We start from the raw sequence: 21,474 nt of genomic DNA, 5'->3' as shown, positions 1-21,474 counted from the left end.
ATGCTCTCTTCGGGAAAAGTGTTCTCCAGACCATTCCCCATAGGCTTGACCATACCAGAAGTTGGCGCGTGATTTTCCCAGACCTGTAGGAGCGAAACAAGAAATTGATGTTTTAAAGTCTCATCCAAATATTCCCATATTTTCTAATGCCATTTAATGCCAAACAAAAAATATCTTTTCGAAACAAATATTTAAAAAAAAATGAAATCAAGGTAAACATTTCTAAAGGGCAAACAATCAATTTTTTGCCCATTTGAAATGTTAGTCTTGACTCCAAAAAAATAAAAAAATAATGCTTTTCGAAAAGATACTAAAACTTATTTTTTTATATTTTTCAGCTTTGCTGAGATATTGGCATTCTTATGTGGGATTGTTTGGATGAGACTTAAAAAATGTCTCTTAGGCAATTTAATTGGAAATTTTCTGAAAAAATATTTTCAGGAATGAACACTATTTTGAACAATCGAAAAACGGTAATTTTCAGTTAAAATAAAACTTTAAGTGACTATATTTCATTTTTCAGCTCACCATCTCACACCAATATTTACTAAAAATTCCATTGTCCAGAAAACTGTAACTGGCCAGGAACCCAACAAGGTTGGTTTTGGGCTCAATTGTCAAAATATTTTTTTTTTTTGACGGTTGTCCTGGGTTGTTGAATCGTCATTAGTACAAGTCCTCAGCAACGTTGTTCGATTATATTGTGGGAGATCTGCATTTTCTTGAAAATAAATCTGTATTTTATCTGTATCTTGTCGAATTCAAAGCCATAGAAGACATTTTAAAATTGTAAACAACAGATTTAAGCTTTCGCATCATATTAAAGCATAAATGATTTACTAAATTGTTGAAACATTCAACCATAACAATTTTTAAAAAATCTGTATATACAGATTTTTGAGATTTTTGGGATCGAATAATCTGTAAATTCATATTTATCTGTATATCTGGCATGGCTGGTCCTCAGTCCAGGTGTAGGAGTCGTCCCCCTGGGAAAACAACCTGTCTCGGTAGAGTCGCGGGTTGGGAATTGGACTCATATTCCAAAGGTCATGAGTTTGAATCCCGGGGTGGATGGGAGCTTCGGTGTAAAAAGAGGTAATAGGGAACGCCAAGGCAATGGTGTAGAGCGAACAGTTTGATTTGATTTTGACAGTATGGTAGCCCCACCCAGAAAAAAATGATGGTAATTTTAAATAGTGAATGGTGACAGATTGTGTGATTATTTATGTGTATTTGTATCAGAAACTGTTGAATTTTCATCAGTTTTTGGTAAATTTTCATCAAGTTCACATTTTTACATATTTTTTTAGGTAAAATTACTCAAAAAGATGTAATATTCAACCAACCAAATTTTTTACCTTCAATAGTTCAATCTTTTGTTTGTGTATGTTAATTTTTACGTTCAACAACAAAAAACACGATTAAAAGTTGTTTCGGATAACATTTCTTTGATTTTGATGCAAAAAATAAAAAAATGGCAAGACAACATTGGATCAACTATGGTCCCCTTGAAGCGAGCTGTCAGGTAAGATACTTTTTTGCAAGAATGGCCACGAAGTTATTTCTCAAAATTGAATTCAAAATCCATTTTAAACGCTTTGTGTTTGTTCAAAAATTCCTTGTGCTCAGGAAAGAAAGATTTATCGTTGTGAACAATAATATCAGCAATTTAAGCTTAATTTTTAGGACCCATTACACTCAAACCCCGATGGTTGGTGACTTTTTCGTTTGACACTTTTTAGTTTGTACCCCGATTGTTTGGCAAAGTCAATTGGGTACTAAAGCCCTATGTCAATTTGTATGTACAACGGTAAAAAACACGATAAAAAACCATTTCTGATCACTTTTTTTAATTTTAATGCAAATTTTTTTTTTGACATGACAACATTTTTCCGATGGATCAACTATGGTCCCCTTGGAACGAGCTGTCAAGTAGGAGCTTTTCTGTCAAGAAGGACCGCGAGGTTAATTTTTCAAAATGGATTTAAAAATCCATTTTAAACTCTTTGTGGTCGTACAAAGGGTCATTGTACTCAGAAAAACAAGCTTTATCGCTGTGAACAATAATATCAGCAATCTAAGCTTCATTTTAGGACCCAATTTAAAAAGTGACGAAATATCATATATTACTCGGAACTCGGAGTCGCATGTGAAAACTCCCTTCTCTGTTTGTGGGCATTTCCAGTTTCTGAGGCAGGGGGAGAGGGGGGGGGGAGTGTACTTTATGGTGTAGCTGGTGTTTTCGAAACCAAACAGGATCATTTCATGCAGGATAAATAAAACAAGGCTAGATAAAACGCGTTTTTTTTCAGTGTCCAAAAGTTTATTAGCTTACAAATTTCAACTGGGTTTTCACAAGAGGGAGGGCGCGATGAAAAAGGGGTTGTGAAACTGTGGGCGTGTGTGTGACTGACTAATAATTTTCGCACGTTTTTTTAGTTAGAAATGCGAACGTCGTAACCTACTATCTAAATATACGTTTTTTAATGTTTTTTTTTGAGTAATAAGGTGTGCAAAAGTTTAACAATGGTTGAGATTTATTTGTTTGTTTGTATTAATACAAAGAACCAAGATGGCACCTAAAGGCACAGCTCTTATATTTACGCAATGTTACAGTCTAACTAGATTTTAGTGTTTTTTTGTTTGTTTTGTTTATTACAGATTAGATAAAAGTTTGTAAATCTACCATAAAGATGCACATATTGTTCTCTGATACTTGCTAACAAGGTTAATGTTCGTGTGTAATACCATCTAATTGCTAGTATGAACTCACTACTTGGGGATGGCGTGAGGATAGTTTTGGATGAATCGTGCATCTTAAAGGATAGGAGAAGGACACAAGGGCGCGACGAAACTTAACTCCGATAGGTAAAACAAGTTAATTCGGTAAACTCAAAGTGCTTTTTTCTAGCGATTTTTATCAAATAATTTTGTTCTTCGATCGACTCGAGGAAGGGGGGGAGGAGGTTTGGGTTCAAAAAAGAAAACATTTTCAACGAATTTTCATTTGCACGCGGGGACGAATCTAGGATTTTCTTTGACGCAGCTCGGAAGCATTTCCGTTGTGGCCGTTCTTGTGTCTGCAAAAAAGCGGAGAAAAAACAAGGAAGAAAAGAACAAGAAAAGGGTCGGTGTTGGATTTAAATTGGTTTAAATTTGTTGAGTGGGGTTGGAGGGTGGGGTCTCTCAGTGTATGTGAGCGTATGTGTGCGCGCGCGTGAGGACGTATGTGTGCAGCACTACAACACATCACAATTTGAATGGTAACACACGACATACAAGAAGTTAGTTGTTTTACGAAAATTTTGTATTAGTTGAGGCAACATCGATTGCAAGTTACTTCAAATCATTTTTTTAAAGGATAAATTCAGGTTATTTTGGGTTAAAACATAAACATGCAACGACATTGTTAAACTGCTAGCCGGGTTATTCAATTTTATAGCAACTACTGTTAGCGAGCTATAATAAGGGTGCACATTGAGAAGGGAAGAGGGAGAAGAGATAAATGCCCAAAACAGAGATCCGAACGAGTAGAGAGGGTTTATAGCTAAACGATAACGACGTCGAAGGTACAACATGACCTCTGCAGGCCGTTCCACGAACTGCGCTCACAGCTTTTGCTGCCAGTTCAAGAGTGTTTGTGTGGAGTAATTTATGGCAAAACTCAGAACTAGAGTGTAGTGACTGTGTAATTCATGACTGAAGTAACAAAAAAAGGATGACACAATTTACCACGTTGATATAATAGCAAAACAGAGCAATTCAAGTACACGAACAAAAATGACGATGAAAATTAGGCCTCGTCAAGAATTTGAACAGTGCCTCGTAGCAGCCCTGGGCAAATGCTTGACAAGACTAGCATGGTGGTGTAATAAAGCTATGTTGGGGCTTAACTTTCCAGAATCAATACTTACTGGTCTGGACTCTGATCGGTGTCGCTCTCCTCGATTTCTGTCTTGTTACGTCTTCTTTCGCATATCAAAATAATGATACATAATACAACAACTTCGGCAATGATACCCACGAATACGTACAGCGCAGCGTATTTTCCTAAAAGTCATCAAAAAATTAGCATAACACATAAAAAATTAGCTCTCTCTCTCTCTTCCCGCAGTTACCTCTAATTCTAACGGTTATCGAGACATGGGCCGGCTTGCCGGAGATGTCCGTGGCGTTGTTCCGACCCTCGCAGGTATAGTCGGTGTAGTCGGCCATCGTGACGGCCGAGATGGTGAGCCGGGCGTTCTCGACGCCCTTGTCGTCCTCCTGCAGCTGGATGTGGTCCGTGCTCGCACTGAGGCTCTGGTTGCCTGTTTGTAAAATTAATATTTCAGAATATGCGATTTTTGCTCAAACAAGCTGATGCTTCTCTTAAAAAAAACCTTCAAAACGAAACAAAATCTATTGTATTCTGATGTGTAGAAACGCAGACCTTTTTGTTTCATGATTGCTAAAATATTATAAGTTTGAAGATTCTTCTTAGATAAGGTTCTTTCATGGAGGATGTTGTTATTTAATGCAAAATAACTGAAAAAAGTATAAGGCCTTCCTATTTCTCAATAGCTAAAAAAACTTTTAAAGTTGGATGTTCTTCAACATTCTTGATGAACATCCCGATTCGGTGCAAACGGACTGACTTGTGGTAACTCCTTGAGGCACCAAATGACACAACGACAGAGTTTTTACATTACGAGAGACCCCTGTGGCCGGAAAGTCTACCCTCTAACCAATCTTTCCAGTCAGGGTGTAAATTACGTTAGAGTACAAAGTGACGTAAGTGCATTATTTAACTTTAAACATTTTACGACAGCACAAAATCAACCTGTATAAAACAAATTATCAACCCTATTTTAATCTAAACTGACGCTTACGTCACTTTTTGAAATCAAGAAGTCGGATATAGTCGGGTCTCTGCAATTCCGCTACACTGAACTTCTGGAGACAACCCGCACCTCCCGCTAACAGCTAAAAGCTGTACACTAAACTGTGTAGATGGTAACAGCTTAGTGCACCAGTTGAAAGGAGTTAGGAGAAAAAGCATAAGAAGGAAAGCTTCCGACTTTTGTCCTCGAGGGTGCCTACACTTGTGTTCAACTATGATGCTGTATGGAGGGAAACTATAACAATCCAAGATAAGACATCACCCCAGGACATGAATGAAGAGTGAGGGATAAAACTGTGAAATTGTTTAGGGTGTAGGATTGCGGGGAATCTGATTGGTTAAGCTTTGAATTTATTTTTTATTTATAGATCGGTATGAGCACACACTTCAACTTTTTTTTATCTATTTTGAAGACATTAAAATATACATTTTCATCTATTAACAAAACAAATTTGAAGACATTTGGTTGTATCATTGCCGAGAAATAGCTACTTGCTACTTGTTAGCAGTTTCAAAAAAACGGGTGCAACGATATCTCAACACTGCCTTGACCTAATCGGCTCAAAATTTTGGTGAAGACTCGTTAACGTGAAGACTTCCATCATTGTCATGATTTTTCGTTCAAAGATATAAATTTTGGGTCGCTTTCAATATTTTGACAAAATTCCTTCCACAAGTTGTTTAGAATAGTGCCCTACACATGCTGATTCCTTTTGGTAACGATTATCCCATTCCTTGTAAAGTTATGGAAATCATCATTAATCAATGATTGCTAAATAGGACGTCAATGTTTGTACCACAAAATAATATAAATTTTGAAACACACTTGCTTTAGATCAAAAATTCCTTCAGTGGCTTCAAGAAGGCAACAACCGGCACATGCTGATTCCTTTTGGTAGTGAAATTCGTTAAACTGAATTTAATACAGAATATTTTAAAGTGATGATCAATTTTCTTCGAAAAGATCAACGGCTTCACCTTAAACTGGTCTTGTGTGCATGACGTAAGCCGATTTTCAAAAGGTTTATTTAAAAAAAAGATAAAAATATTGTCAGGCAGCTATCACGTGGGTGAGCAACGGCTGGAATATTGAATTGCAAACCATCTTTTAACTAGAAAATGATCATTTGGAGTAATCCTGATATTATTTAGACGAATTCAGAATCTTTGCTTAGCAAATTTGTATTTTTTTTGCAAATATTTCAACCACGTGGTAGTTACCTAACGTATGGCGTCGCGGTGTTCATCAAGCTTTCATAGCATGCTAAGGAAAATTTGATGCTTTTTGAGGGAAAACCGTTGATTCCGGAGACATCGGATTGTTTGCCGATGCGCCAGGTCTAGGGACAACGAATCCATATGCTCTCTTCGGGAAAAGTGTTCTCCAGACCATTCCCCATAGGCCTGACCATACCAAAAGTTGGCGCGTGATTTTCCCAGACCTGTAGGAGCGTTTGAACAAAAAGTTCCAATTTCCCATAGTAATTCCCATGTAAACTTTAACCTTGATGCGGGCAGCCAGTTTACAACCAAATGAGCTGATATTTGGCATGAAAGTCCCTATGGCATGCCCTACAAGGGGAACCATACTAAAACTTGATCCGAGAACTTTTTGAAAAACGTACCCACCCCAGTCTGTATATTTTGAAATGTCTGTAGGTATATTTTGAAATTAAATACAATGAGCAAATTGCATATACAATACGCAAAAAAAAGATTGTATTTAATTTCGGTGTTTATTCATTTTCGTCCAAATACAAAAATATGTTGAAAAATATTAAAAGCATTTTTTATTTTTTTTTTAAATTATCAATAACGAATGTTAAAAAAATGCCATTAATGAAAATTTGCCAAAACTTTTTTGAAATATTCAAATAACCCTTTGCTGACCATAGCAAACCCACTATTTTACTTCACTAATTTCACTGATTGTACTTTAGGTGAAATTTTTGTTTAGGAAGTTATTCATTTTGGAGATAATTTGAAGTTAATTTTTACTTTTTAAATCTCAGTGAAATAAGGACAGCCAAATCGTTAATTCAGCAGATAAAACTACTGCAAAATTTCACAATGTTGAAAAATTCTTATTTTTTGGAATGATTTTTTTTGTGCCAAGGGGTTTTGTTTTGTATCTTGAAGTACTGCAAACTTATTACGATCTATCTTTGCGTTAATTTTAAGCACACTCTTAGTGTACCGTGAAATTTCAATGTTTTGTTGTTGGCAAGCGGCATTTTTTTGCATTGAAAAGTCATCAATGTTATTCAATAAAATTTGTAAAAAATTTCGATAACTAAGTCTTGGACAAAAATAGGAAATTTTCTTGTTATTTCTTTAAAAAAAAAATGAATATATTCATTCTTAACTAAATTCAACGCTGCTTTCACATGAAACTACTTTTCAAGATTGATTTATATTTTAAAAGTTATCCTCATCAATAACACTCTACAAGAAATTTTCTGAACACGCCAATTTGAACAGATAACAAAAATCCAAGATATCTAGGGAAAAGATTATTGCATAATCATATAGATATTTGTATGAACAAAATATGAAGTCAATTTATTTTTTGGTCCCCTTGAGATTCATGTCAATCGAATAAAATAAAATAAAAATTTAAATTTGAGGATTTAATAAAAAAAAAGTTAGCGAAAATAGAAAAAAAAAACAATGCTTTTGCCTGCCTTACCTCGAGCAATACTGAGGAACACAAACTGAAAATATAATATTATTACAAAAAATATATAAAAATAATCAAAGTACGCAATGTTCGACCTAGTGTCCTGACCACATTCTACATTATTAATTAAGGCTGACTTTCTACGGAAAAAAAAACTTTCCACCTGGCACTTATCTCTTGCCGGAAGTACCATTTCTGTCTGGACCCCACCAAAATCAAAGGTCAACCCAGGTGGACTTGGGTAGTCCCTGCATGGTTGAGCCGTAGATGGGTAGGTTCTATGGTTTGAGGGTTGGGCGCCGTTTTAATTTATGCCAGAAAGTTTGCGTGACTAAGGCAGCACTAAATGCCCGAACGTGGGCCGCACCACACGGCTGAGCTTGGGCTTGCCCATGGGAAACAACAACAACCACAACAAAAAGCAGGTGGAAAAACAACAAGTGCAAATGGAGTAATTTACAGGTTGAAGTTCGCACTTGGCCAGTTTATAAAGTAGTTTGTGCGGTAGAAGGTGGGTTGGTTTCGCCAGAAGTTTGAAAGAATTTGAATTTTAATCGATTTTTGGCGTTCCACGAGGAAACCTTTAATTCCAATGATACCCACAAGTTTAACTCAAAGATGCTAACGAAGTGAGTTAGTTAATACAAAGGCGATAAAAAATATGCTGAGAACACATCGCATTTAAATATTTACTCCCACAAACGAATTGTTTATTGTTTGCCCACTGACTTTCACCCTACATATATAACTCGCAAAATCTGGCAAACAGTGGTCTGGTGGTCTGGGGTGTCCAGTTTACATAAACAACGCCTAATGTTTATCGATTGTTTACAGATTTGGTGTGTCGATATGACGTGAAATGTTCGTGCAACATGTTTGAGTCGTTTGATAAAAGAACTTCCCGAGACAGGAATTCACTTTTTTTTGTCGATTTGCGATTCTCTTGATATGTGATCTTTGCCAAGTCAGTTATTTTTGGCTTTCGTTTAGGCTAATGTTTGCGTTTCGAAAGGTGTTTTGTGTGAATGTGGGAGGTTGGAATTCATCGTTTGTTTTGAGCATGGCCATCAGTCAGCTAAATAACAGTTGTCGATTGATAGACTGACAGGATCTTCATACAAATATAAATTTGTTTAAAATTGTATTTTGTTCTGAATCTACTTTTCCCGTGAATCTTCCTCAAAGTATTTAAAAGAAAAAAAAAGTTTTCTGTTGTATTTCTCACCAGCCAAAAATGAATAAATATCGTCAAAAGACAACAAAACAGTGGCATTTTTGCTCACTTTTGTCTCAAATGCCATCTGTTCGTCACAACACTCAAGTGACGATCGTGGTCCGTTTTTGTTGTGTCCACGACACATAGCAAAAGAGAGAATGGAATCCGCTGGGATGTGCATCCTGCCCACAAATTCATACACACTGACAAAAACAGGGTGCTATTTTTAACTCCAATTATTCCAATATTAGTCTGCGCATCGTTGCACCACACCTCCCTCAAACGATGCCAACCTGATGGTCTTAATTGGGACCAGGTCGCAGGTGTGTGTATTTTTTTGAAAATTAATACGGAAGGCATGGTACGGTGGAGACGAAAGGTTGTTTTAATATTTATTTTCCTTCGCATGAACACAAATATATCAATGGCAGCACCAAGTCATAACAAATAAATCCACTCATTTTACCAAGAGAAGCATCGAAGTATTATTCGACAGAATAATTAAAAGGGGAAACTTACCGACAATCCAGGTGATTCTCGGAGCTGATCCGAACGCCAAGCAGTGCAGCGTGAGAGTTTCACCTTCCACCATGTTTGTTTTACCTATTTCTGTGCTTTCAAATTTAACAATAACATTTGCTGTTGAGGGGAAGAGAGAGAAAATTAATTAATTAATTACAATGTTTAACACTTTTATTTAAAGTATTGCTACATTTTAAAATGTTGATCATAATGTTATCAGAATGGTCAGATTATACAAAGAATGAATTTTTTTTTAAATTTTATGATATCCTTCATTACATATTTTATTTATTGATTTTTTGAAATTTTTGAGCTAAAAATGCCCATATGAAAACGGTGCTTTATCAAAAGTCGTATAGAGTCGATTTAGATTTCAAATTTGTTTGTGCAACTTGAACTGATTTTGAAATTTTGTTTGACAATATTTTCGATTTTAATTCCAACAATCTTTTTTTTAATTACTGCATTCGGTAGCAGATTTTGCACAATTCTAAACTCTAACATATCAAAATTAATTATAATAATCCTGGAATTCATTATGCAATTTGTGCCTTCCTCACCTCAATGAGGAAAGGCTACAAAATCACTCGAAAAATGAAATTCTTTATTCGACCTCGTAGACCTACCTTCATGTATACCTGAATCCTGAACAAATGTCTGTGCGTGTGTATGTCTGTAAGTCCGTACACCGAAAACCGCACACGATTATCTCCGGACTGGCTGAACCGATTTGGACAGTTTTGGTCTCATTCAATCCTTCTTAGGGTTCCACAAGACCCTAGTTAATATTATGAAGTTTAAAAAAGTACTTCAAAAGTTATGCTTAAAAAACGATTTTAGCTAAACTTCGAAAGATTGTGAAAAGGGTGGTTTTTATAAGAAACCCGTCATGATATACATTTTTAGAATGGTATTTAAAAGACCTTTCCAACAAGCCTAAAACGTTATTGATCTGACAACCCTATCAAAAGTTAAAAAAAATAACAAAATAACAAAATAGGTAATCAAGAGATCTTTTCAAAGAGTCTAAAAGATTGAAAATCTGACAAGCCTATTAACAGCTATAAGTACTTTAGTGTTTTCAATACAGTTTATTTGATGCCGGATCTAAAATATTTTGATAAAATAAGTGTTATTAATACACTTTTTTTGATGCCGTGTAGTGTATTCACATTATGAATGTGAGGAAGGCACCAACCACCTAAAGGTGGATTAAGTAACGTTTTTGAATAGAAAGTAGAATAATAATATCGGGATTATTTTTTATGCTTCTATTTTTCTGACAATTTCTGATCATGCAACATTGCTAAAAATAGAAATCGATCGAAAAATACTTGGAAACCCTCAAAACTGCATGAAGACTTGTTTGAAAAAAAAAAAAAAACAAAAAATGAAAAAAAAACAGCTGAAATTGATTGACAAATTGTAATGCAGATATACAATTACGAAATTGCTAGGTTCAGAGAATTACTCGACGGTTTATACAACATATAAAAAGGGCGGATTGAAAATAAAAGTTAAAGGTGCTTTTGGACTGCAAATTCTACTTTATTCAAAATTGGGGGCAAGCAACCTATCATCAATTTGTGACATAGCAATGGCAATAGTAAAAAAAATGGAACTTCAAAATAGCTAATATGTTCAATCAATTAGACATGTGTTGTAAAAAGTAAAAGATTTTGGTTTTTAATGATAATAGATTACAAGTCCACCTGTAAACTGGCTGAAGATTAAAAAGCAAAGTTTCTACCAAATAAATAACCAGAAATCATAGTTTATCGATGCCTCAATTAGCTTTGGTCTATGGACTTATAGTGATTAGAGATACATTAAAATGATCACGTTTTGCAAAGTATCAACTCTTCCTCCAATCCAAGGTCATTTTTTTCAATCTTTGATAAATTTGAAAAGAAATTCGAAGGATATTCTGTAACTTTTTTCCTTCAGTAGATTTACACGATTCATTAGGCACCCGCAACCTCTGTTCCCAACTTTGAATTAAGCTGTTGAATCAGCTGTTAAAAGGTAGTCCACATCTCAACTTAGGATAGTAACTTCACACAAGTAATGCTGGAACAACAAAATAAATGAAATGAAATTCGATTTTGATATTGATATTAGGAACTGCCATATTAGCGCAAAACTGGGATCAATTTATTGAACTTGGTTCGTTTACTGCGTTGTTTCCAAAGAAAGTTTTTTTTAAATAGTATTTATGGTGATTTTCGATGGATTTATCTTCTCTAAACTTTTTAAATATTTTTGATTTTTAACGAAATTTAAAACTAATGAGACAGTAGATAGCAGAGCCTCGTGGCGCGGTGGTTAGCGACTTCGGCTGCCGATCCCTAAGTTGCTATGGGGCGTGGGTTCTATTCCCGCGTTATCCTCCTGGCCTTCTATCGGATGGGGAAGTAAAACGTCGGTCCATTTGCGTAAAAGAGGTTTTGGGTGACTAACCACACAGAACCTTCGGACGCCTAGAAATGAGCAGAAACTTGCAACAGAGACCACAAAAGACCCGGGGGTCGTTAAAGTGGATTGCTTTGCTTTTGAGACAGTAGTAGGGCAAGTGTTAAAATAATAAAGTTTTGTGAAACACAGATATACACAGAAAACTGAAAATAGAATCTTCTGATTTTTGGATTAACATTTCCATTTCAAAAACACTCATGTATCATTAAGTCTAGCGATTTTTCCAAATATTTCAAACTTTAATGTTTTAAAATAATCAGCAGGGTGACCAGAAACAAATAAAATTTTAGAAAAATCTTTAGAGATGCTTTCTGGCACGATTCTCTAAATAAAAATGAGTAACAGAGACAATTTTGAGCCAAAATTTCCTCAAAATAAGATATTATTACGGAATTTTTCGGCCGTAGGCTTGGTCGAATGGTTAAGCTGTCCGCTTTGTAAGCAGATGATCATGGGTTCGATTCCCATCTGCTCCAACCTTCCATCGGATGAGGAAGTAAAACGTCGGTCCCGGCCTTGGTTGTTGTTACAAAAACAAGCCTGTTCCGGTGGAATCGTTGGACTCGCAATCCAAAGGTCGTCAGTCAGTGGAAGGTTCCTTGGAGTAAAAACAGATTTGGGTGCTCTCCCCATTCAAGCCTTTGGTTTCCTAGGTTCGAGCAGAAACTTGCAATAGAAACCACAAAAGACCTTGGTGTCGTTAAAGTGGATGGTTTTTTTACGGAATTTTCAATGCTGACAATTGTTAGCCTTTATCGTTGCAAGAACATGAGCACTTACCTAATACATTAATAGTTCTGGACGCGTTCAACACGGGCACACTACACGTGTACACGCCAGCATCGCTCTCCAGCGCCCGGCTGATGATGAACTTCTTCTCCTCCTTAATGATCCTGAAGCGATTATTGAGCGATTCGACGTCGCTCACGTTCTTTCCGTCTTTCGCCCTAAAAGTAGACAGAAAGAATATTTTTTATTTTTTTTTTGATTTTGTTCATGTTAAAAACCCTTATTTATTCAATTATTAAAATTTCTTCAAAGCTTTAAAAATCCTAAATATTCCACAAAGTTTATAGTACTGAAGTAATATGTCTAAACATTCCGCTCTCTTCCCAATCTCCCCCCTGAAAAGTACAGTGCAATGCTAATGGGATGCTAATTTTCCAAGATGGTGAGAACTCATTCAGCAAGCAGACACCCCGTTAGTCTTGTTGTCGTCGTGTTTCCAGCTCCGCGCGTCCTGTGCTAATGAATTGAAGTTGGCGCACGTGGTTTTCTCGTAAAGTTTTGCGCAAACCAATTGCAGTGACAAACGAGGTTGCACCATGCAAATTTTCTTCTGCGAGAAAGGCGGGGGGGAAACTGATCAATGAATGCTAAGCGGTTTCTAAGCACAACTACAACCACCTGGAAGGGGACGATGGCTGGGCTGGGAAAGTTATGATAATTGATGGACGCTTCAACGCGCTGTGAATTTTAATTTCGAGTTTAATTTTGCATGTGCCGTTCTTTCCACGCGGAGACGACGGACAGGAAAAGTGCAAATTTGTGTTTTCCTGCTGTGATTTGTCCTGCTTTAATTAGTAGGAAAATGCGCGACTTTGCTTTAAGATTGCCTACCGGAGGTGGTTCATTAATTTTACGCATAATCACACTCATGGTATGAACCGGACTAAATCGTATTTTTAAAGTAAAAATTCAAGATTTTGTTTGTCATTTCAACGCATACAAATCAAAGGAGATTAGTTTACTTACCAACTTAACTCATAATCTCCCTCTTTCGTGATATTACAACCGAGTGTAAGAGCTTTCGCGATATCGAAATACTTTAAACTAGAGCTGGGATCGTCGTAGTTGGGATGCAGGATATCTGAAACTGGAGAAAAGCAAGAAATCGAATTTTAGCGATTGCAATTTACAATTTGAATTTGTCATGTATGAGTTGTGAAGTTGTATGATGTTGTGTATCAATCTAAAGAAAGACGAACAAAGTTTATACTAGCATTTGGTATGATCTAAAAGTATTCTTAGATATGAAAATTGAAGATCTTTTCAGTTCAAAATATGATAGCACTATAAACCTGAAAAAAGTAAAAGTAAATACCCATTCAAAACAAGTATTGCGGCAATCCGTGTGACAATACGTGCGCACTATTGTCACCAGCTGAGTAAGCAATTTTAAAACAATCATAACAATGGCCATATAATCAGCTTTTCAATTCATCCAGGGCCGGGCCTGAAAACAACCGCATTGTGACACATTGCAATGCCGCCGTGGCCATTATCATAACCGTAATCGGCGCGAGGCGCATTTGGCTAATGTTGTGTCGCGACGGCGGTGGGTGGATGCACGTTGGTGCAAATATTTGCACTTTGCAACATTAATGTTGAAACCGGTCAGTTCTGAAAGCTTGGCTATCATTAGGGGTACAGAAACATGCGAAATGCGTGCATAAATTGAACGGGAGTACACGGGGAATTTGTCCCCCTCCTGAATAGTTTCCCGAGAAAGGGAATGTCCGCAGAGAATGTCACTGAGTTTGAGTCTGACAGTGGACAACATCATCGACAATAGGATGTAACAGTAATGACTTTTTTTTTGCGGGCATGTCTGAATACTACATATGAGCCTGATTAAACGTAACAGGTACTGTGCATGTAATTTAACTCGTAAAAAGAGATTTGTTTGGTGTTTTTGACAAAGTTGCGTGGATTGGCAAGTCCAACAACTTTCTAGTAGATAAAAAATCCCAAAAATATTCTCACAAAGTTGATTTTCGACCAAACCAAAAGTTGCCCCTTCCCATTTCCATTTTTCAGAAGACTGAAGACACCAAAGCTCCACAACTTCGCAATTTTTCGGAAAATCCGGAAATTGCGCAAGGATTGTTTGACGAAATATGTTTCAAAATAATATCTAGTGCAATAAAAATTTGAACTTTTAAAATTAAGCAATGATTCGGATTCTTATAAAAAATTAATGAATTATTGTAACTTAGGCTATTACAGTTATTTTCAAACCAAAAATAACTGTAATAATAACCCCCCCCCCCCCCAAAATAAAATTTTCTCAAAAAAACTTTGAAATTTTGCGTAATTAAGCATGTTGGGGTTCATTCAAATTTCAAAATTTTTGAAAATTGTCTATGTACAATATCGCATAAAGTTTATTTTTCGCGAAATTTTTTGATTCCATCCATTTTTTTTGGAAAAATATTCATTGCAAAACAATTTCATTTCAATTTTTGTTTCAGAGCCAACAGAAACATGCGAAATGCGTGCATAAATTGAACGGGAGTACACGGGGAATTTGTCCCAAAAAAAAGCTTTGAAAAATATTTGCATCACCCTTATCAATATTATAACAATGGGCATTTCCAAAACCCTAATGTTTTCCAGCTAAACTTTTTTCCATTCTGATTTTTTTAATACTTTTTCACTTATTTCCAGAATTTTTGAATATATTTTTCGTCCATTTTTTTTAAAACAATAAAAAAAAATTGCAATCTTTTGAAGGCGTATTGTTAATTGACAAAACTGTTTATTCTAAACAGCATGATTCGATAAAAGCTAATTAGTTAGTTGTCTTTATCTGGGTGCTGAATAGTGGTTCGCAAAACGGCCTCAATTTTGAACTGTCAAAGTATTTTTACCATTTTACTGTTCACCAAACGTAGAGAGTATTTTATCGATCATTAAATATTGTTTTTTTTTTTTTGCATGAGAGCAATTCCAGCTCAAATCAGGAATTTTTCTGATACTTTTGTACCCAACCCTCTCCGATTTCAATGAAACTTTTTAGACATGTTATCCCAGGCCTATATAAGCCATTTTTGTGTATATGGAGCCAATAGTACTCGAAAATAACATTTGAGAAGAGCGTAAGGTATTTAAATATTTTTGTATTTTGCAATTTAAAAATTACTGTATCTCAAAGCCATTGCTTCGTATCCAAAAGTGGTCAAAGACAAACTTGTAGGAAATTAGACGGGCTTTCGGAAAAAAATACACTGAAACAAAAATACACGCCACTTCTATGAGATTTTTTTGATTTTTAGGTCTAAAACTTAAATTTAAAGGTTTTGTCACGATTTTTTTTCGTTCAAAATTTTCGAGGAAATAGTCTAAGATGTTAACAAAAGACTGACGAAAAATGCAGGATGGTATGTCTCTCCTAAAAAATACAAAAATCATTTACTAAAACTGTTTTTTTTGAAAAGTGGTCTAAACGTCAAAATTTTCAAAAACCCATAGTGGGAATCGATTCCTCAGACAATTTTACATATAAGTCTCCATATTGACCATTGTCCTATGTCCAATCCTTGGGAAGATACAGCGGTTTTAAAAATTAAAATGATGAAAAAATTGGTTTTTTGGTGGTATTTGGCAATTTCTATAAAACAGACTTGGTTTTTCAGTCTCGTAAATATTTTTACCGGAAAGCTCGTCCAATTTCCCATAAGTTTGCCTTTGACAGCTTTTTGATTTGACTCGTTTTGATATTTACGTAAGCTAATTTACTATCCAGGGTTTTACCACACTGAAAAAAATATTCTCTTTTCAGTTATTAACAATGTAATTAAGCTTATAACTGTAAGCCCTTACATTCAATTGAAATGCTGTCAAAGGCAAACTTATGGGAAATTGGACGAGCTTTCCGGTAAAAATATTTACGAGACTGAAAAACCAAGTCTGTCATACAAAAATTGCCAAAAACCACCAAAAAACCCATTTTTTCATCATTTTTATTTTAAAATCCGCTGTGTCTTCCCAAGGATTGGACATAGGACAATAGTCAATATGGAGACTTTTATGTAAAATTGTCTGGGGAATCGATTCCCATTATGGGTTTTTGAAAATTTTGACGTTTAGACCACTTTTCAAAAAAACAGTTTTAGTAAATGATTTTTGTATTTTTTTAGGAGAAACATACCATCCTGCATTTTTCGTCAGTCTTTTGTTAACATCTTAGGCTATTTCCTCAAAAATTTTGAACGAAAAAAAATCGTGACAACACCTTTAAATTTAAGTTTTAGACCTAAAAATCAAAAAATCTCATAGAAGTGGCGAGTATATTTGTTTCAGTGTATTTTTTCCGAAAGCCCGTCCAATTTCCTACAAGTTTGTCTTTGACCACTTTTGGATACGAAGCAATGGCTTTGAGATACAGTAATTTTTAAATTGCAAAATACAAAAATATTTAAATACCTTACGCCCTTCTCAAATGTTATTTTCGAGTACTATTGGCTCCATATACACAAAAATGGCTTATATAGGCCTGGGATAACATGTCTAAAAAGTTTCATTGAAATCGGAGAGGGTCGGGTACAAAAGTACCAGAAAAATTCCTGATTTGAGCTGGAATTGCTCATGAATAAAAAATGTATAGCTTTTGGAACCTAAAGTTGAAGTCAAGACATGTTAAGAAAGTTGACGGCGAGATCTTCATTTTTTTATAATCATGAATGGAAGTTGTTCATGGAGTCGACGCGGCTGTATCCATCCAGATGCGGTCTTTATTGTTTGAATCCGTTTGAAAACCTACTGGTTTAGTGCAAATTTTCTCTGTTTGTTGGATTAACTTCGCTAGAATTAGCGATGTTTTTTCGCTGGACCAGAAAGAGCTATAAAAAAAGTAAAAGAAAGAAGCTGCAGAAAGAGCTGCAGGATTCCAAAATCAGCCAGGGAATTTATCTGCGACATCGCAGAATGACATTCTCGCCGTAGTTCTTTGTCACCCGTAAAAAAAAGAAAAATCTCTTCTAACCGATCGAAACTTAAACACACGCAAAATTTTCCAGCAAAACATGACAAAAACTAGACAAAATAAAACACATACTAATGATAATAAAACAGCTCATTAACCAGTATGAAAAAAGTCATGCTTGTGCTTGAACAAGCCTACTTTGTAGATGTAAACAAAGTGATTCATCACCCAGGTCTTTATTAACGAGCCTTTCTTCAGCCAAAAAAAAAGATCTCCGATCGGTCTCAAAATTTGTCAGGCGGTTCCTTGGCCGAAATAATTAGAACCGTATTTTTTTTTGTTTGGCCATTATGGTGATCAGGCCATGTGAGGGTGGTCCAAAAATGACAATCTCCGTCGATTTTCGCCAAAACCAACTCCGCGACATTTCAACCGATTTTACTTGTCTTGGACGCAAATGAATGGTGAGTAGTTGGCCTTTAAAGAAAAAATAGCTTTGAGTTTCAAAAATCGAGCCTTACATTTGAAAAGACCGCATGAAAACTTAAAATACTGTTTAGAAGGTCTCAGGACCAGAGAGTCTATGTCTATATATTTTTATCGGATTCCTCGCAAAAATTTACTTAACATATAATAAAATGGTGAAATTATAATTTCAGTATTCCGAGATACGATCTTTAAATAATAGAAGCTGGGTTTTTCGACCTGCCGCTCGCAAATACAGGAAATTACGAAAACGGAAAGAAATTGGGTACCAAAATTTCCGTAATTGAAAGACACAACTTTTGGTACCCGAACATGTACAGTACAGGTCATCGCTGAAATCTTAAAGCTTACACAGTTTTAGCAAAAAAAACTTGTTTTTCCCGTATTCCAAAAAAATTATCTCGGAATTTAAAAAATACTGAAATTTACAGAGGCGACGCGTGGCCAAAATGTTTACCTGTTCAAACAATCTTTTCAGTAATCTATATCTTTTTTTTCCTGGAGTTTTCTTTAGAATGACTTCTCTTATGTTCCATTGGATTAGATTAAAGCAATAATTATTCATTTTTCTCAATTCTCACTAAGCAAACATTCCGGATGTTGGCCATTCTAATCCTGAAATCACGTGTTCTAGTTTCCTGATCAAAACAATTAGGCCATAAAAATTGTACTTTACGTTTCTCTTTAAAATTTCCCTAAAAAACTTGAGGAAAAAAATAATATCGATGATTTTTTTTTTCATTTAACAAAAACTTGTGCAATCGTTTAACGTTTATTTTTGCATTGATTTTCAAAATGGGCTTTTTAAGCATATAGCATTATATAATTGATAGCCACAAATAAAAAATAATTGCCATATTTAAGTATAAAAAATCTGTGATTTTTTTGTTATTTTACTGCATCTCAATATAAATCTACAAAAAATAAACAAAAATCTTTGAGCGGACACGCCAGCTCGTCTTGGAATCGTTAAACAGCCAAGAGCATTCGTACCATAAAGCGCTCAATGAAAATCTAACGTGCACTGAAAATTCTCCCAAGCAACCGCCAACCTGTTCGGATTTCTCCATGCACGAGTTCCCATACAACGCATCCAAAAATACACAGAAAGACTCCCCTATTTGTACACGCTGGACGGTATGAATGTGGTAGTTCAGGGTGTGCATGAAAGCTTTTGCACAGTCGACATAAAAGCGCGCGAGCCGAGACGGGAGCAGGGAGAGAGCAAAGTTCAAAGAGAGAGAGAAAACTCCAGATTTTGCTCTCTCTCTGCTCGTGGTTCGGCTCGCGCGCTTTTATGTCGACTGTGCAAAAGCTTTCATGCACACCCTGAACTACCACATGCATACCGTCCAGCGTGTACAAATAGGGGAGTCTTTCTGTGTATTTTTGGATGCGTTGTATGGGAACTCGTGCATGGAGAAATCCGAACAGGGTGGCGGCTGCTTGGGAGAATTTTCATTGACGCTCTATTATACGAATACGCTTGGCTGTTTCATGATTCCAAGAAGAGTTGACGCGTTCGTTCAATTATTTTGATGAACATATTTTAATTCTTTCTTCAGAAAGAAATCAAAATGATCACCTGTCCTATGAACATGTTGAACAGGTGGACGCGACGCCTCTGGAAATTTATATGATCATCAATATACAAATGGCCTTAGAACTGGGGCAAATATTTACAATGTTAGTGTTACAACTGGTTACTTATCAAAAATATATTTTTCGACAAAATCCTGATAAGTCTGATCTAGGATTTGGATACTTATTAAAAATATACTGGCCAATACAATTAATACAATGAATTGTATTAAAATTACATATTTTAACGAAAATTATTAAATTGAAAAAAACTTTAATCGTTGCTTCTCAAACTACTAACACAAGCCTTATTTATTAAGTGTTTAATTTATTTCAATAAAAAATGTCACATTTACGTTTGCCTCAATATGAATCCTGCCACCTCTTCCGTGCACTCTGCAAATTATAACCCAGCTCGAAGGACCATTTTTTCCCCATCCTGATGCCACCCACCGAGCAGTGGGAAAAGCCCACTCTTTATCGGGGGGTGCAAATAATGCAAACGCCCGTGAATATCTAGGTCGTCGTCGTCGTCGTGATTGCTTGTCTTGCGGAAATTTGAAGCAAACACCACACTCTCTCTCTTGCTGCTCTGCTGCTGCACTTTCCTTCTGGCATGAAAGCGGCCCAGGCCTAAATTCATTATGCCAAGAGTCTTTTGATTTAATTTGTTTGCTCATTAGCATATAGCATCGTCTAGTTTGAGTCTTCTAGCCGAGTAGTAGAGGTGGAGGGGGGGGGGGACCCCATATGAAAACCTTGACGCAAGCCGGAACAGTACAGCGGAGGCTTCAAGTGGGCGGGGGAGCAACATGCCTCTTCCTCCGGAACTTGTTCCACACGGAGCAGACAGGAGGGAAGGGAAACAAGAGAGGAAAAAAGATTATGCAGTAGAACGGAAAAACAGGTGCAACCTAAGGCGCAGACACCAGGGGAGGTCTGAACTTTTCCGAAAAACCTGTTGATACGTCAGTCACTCGGGCCGTCCGGCTGTCAAACTGTCGAGAAGGCAAAACTCGAACCAAAGTTCGGATCTGAAGTTGAGGCATGTGGCAGGCAGGTTTGACGCTTGACGTGATTTTCGCTCGAACCGGCAGGAAGACCCCACTTCAATGGCAGAAAACGAAAGTCTTTGATGGGTGGATGAAGCCGTTGACCACGGTCGATTTGAGCTTCCTTGACGGAACATCGGATCGAGGGTAAACGGTTGAGATTTTTTTGGCAGGAAGTTTTCACATCTGTCTTTGAGTAAGGGAATGTACCTAGTGGAAATATACCCATTTTAATCACTCTAAGCCGTTCGACCAATTTTCATCACTTTTGCCGTTTCCCGCTATTTACACTCAAACGCTCGGGTAGTCATTTGACCCCTATTTTTTTTTCTTAAAAATCTCATAACTTTTGGTAGAATTGACCAATTTGGATACTTCCGGTTGAAAATGATCCAGATTTGTCTATATTTTTAACTGTCAGATGGGGGACAATTATGGTCCACTTTTACCAAAACTGCAAGGCATCATGCTAATAAACCTCATTAGAAATGGGACAATTTGTCCTGTAAATACATATTTTGGCAACGGCTAAGTCCGCTTAGTTTATCCTTGTGCAATCTTGATACTATTTAAAGTGAATTTATTCATGATTTGCTCTAAAATTACACATGAAATGATAATTTGGGCAAAAAATTGTGAAAATTGAAAAGTTTTGTATTTATATTTGTTTATTTCTACTGATCTGATTTGAAAAAAAGTTAAACATGAAATGTGTTTTTTTTTGGTTTTGTTAGGCTGTTGCAAATTTTTCAGGAAAAAGTTTTTTTAGGAAACGATTTCACTGATTGTTTTAATATGGAGCAATTCTCTCAAGAATGAAAAAGTTTTGTGAAAATTTAATTTTATATTTTTTAATTTAGATGAATCTTT

General features: G+C 36.0%; 1 protein-coding gene across 14 annotated transcripts in view; it reads right to left on the bottom strand.

Moving 5' to 3' along the window:
- LOC6050518 overlaps positions 1 to 21,474 on the bottom strand; it is a 78,373-nt gene that overhangs the window by 7,724 nt on the left and 49,175 nt on the right. For 12 of the 14 annotated variants that reach the window (XM_038256050.1, XM_038256041.1, XM_038256052.1 and 9 more), the window contains exons 5-10: positions 13,534 to 13,654; positions 12,559 to 12,725; positions 9,301 to 9,420; positions 4,122 to 4,313; positions 3,918 to 4,053; positions 2,305 to 3,083 (exon numbers count right to left, since the gene is read on the bottom strand). In XM_038256050.1, coding sequence (XP_038111978.1) covers positions 3,029 to 3,083; positions 3,918 to 4,053; positions 4,122 to 4,313; positions 9,301 to 9,420; positions 12,559 to 12,725; positions 13,534 to 13,654 — 791 coding nt within the window. In that variant the 3' untranslated portion in view covers positions 2,305 to 3,028. Of the gene's footprint in view, positions 1 to 2,304; positions 3,084 to 3,917; positions 4,054 to 4,121; positions 4,314 to 9,300; positions 9,421 to 12,558; positions 12,726 to 13,533; positions 13,655 to 21,474 lie in introns of those variants that run through there. The other 2 variants (XM_038256054.1, XM_038256053.1) reach the window with 1 other exon arrangement.

The sequence above is a fragment of the Culex quinquefasciatus genome, chromosome 2, assembly GCF_015732765.1.
Source record: "Culex quinquefasciatus strain JHB chromosome 2, VPISU_Cqui_1.0_pri_paternal, whole genome shotgun sequence".
In the NCBI taxonomy this organism is placed as follows: Eukaryota; Metazoa; Arthropoda; class Insecta; order Diptera; family Culicidae; genus Culex; species Culex quinquefasciatus.
This window is presented reverse-complemented; position numbering and strand designations above follow the sequence as displayed.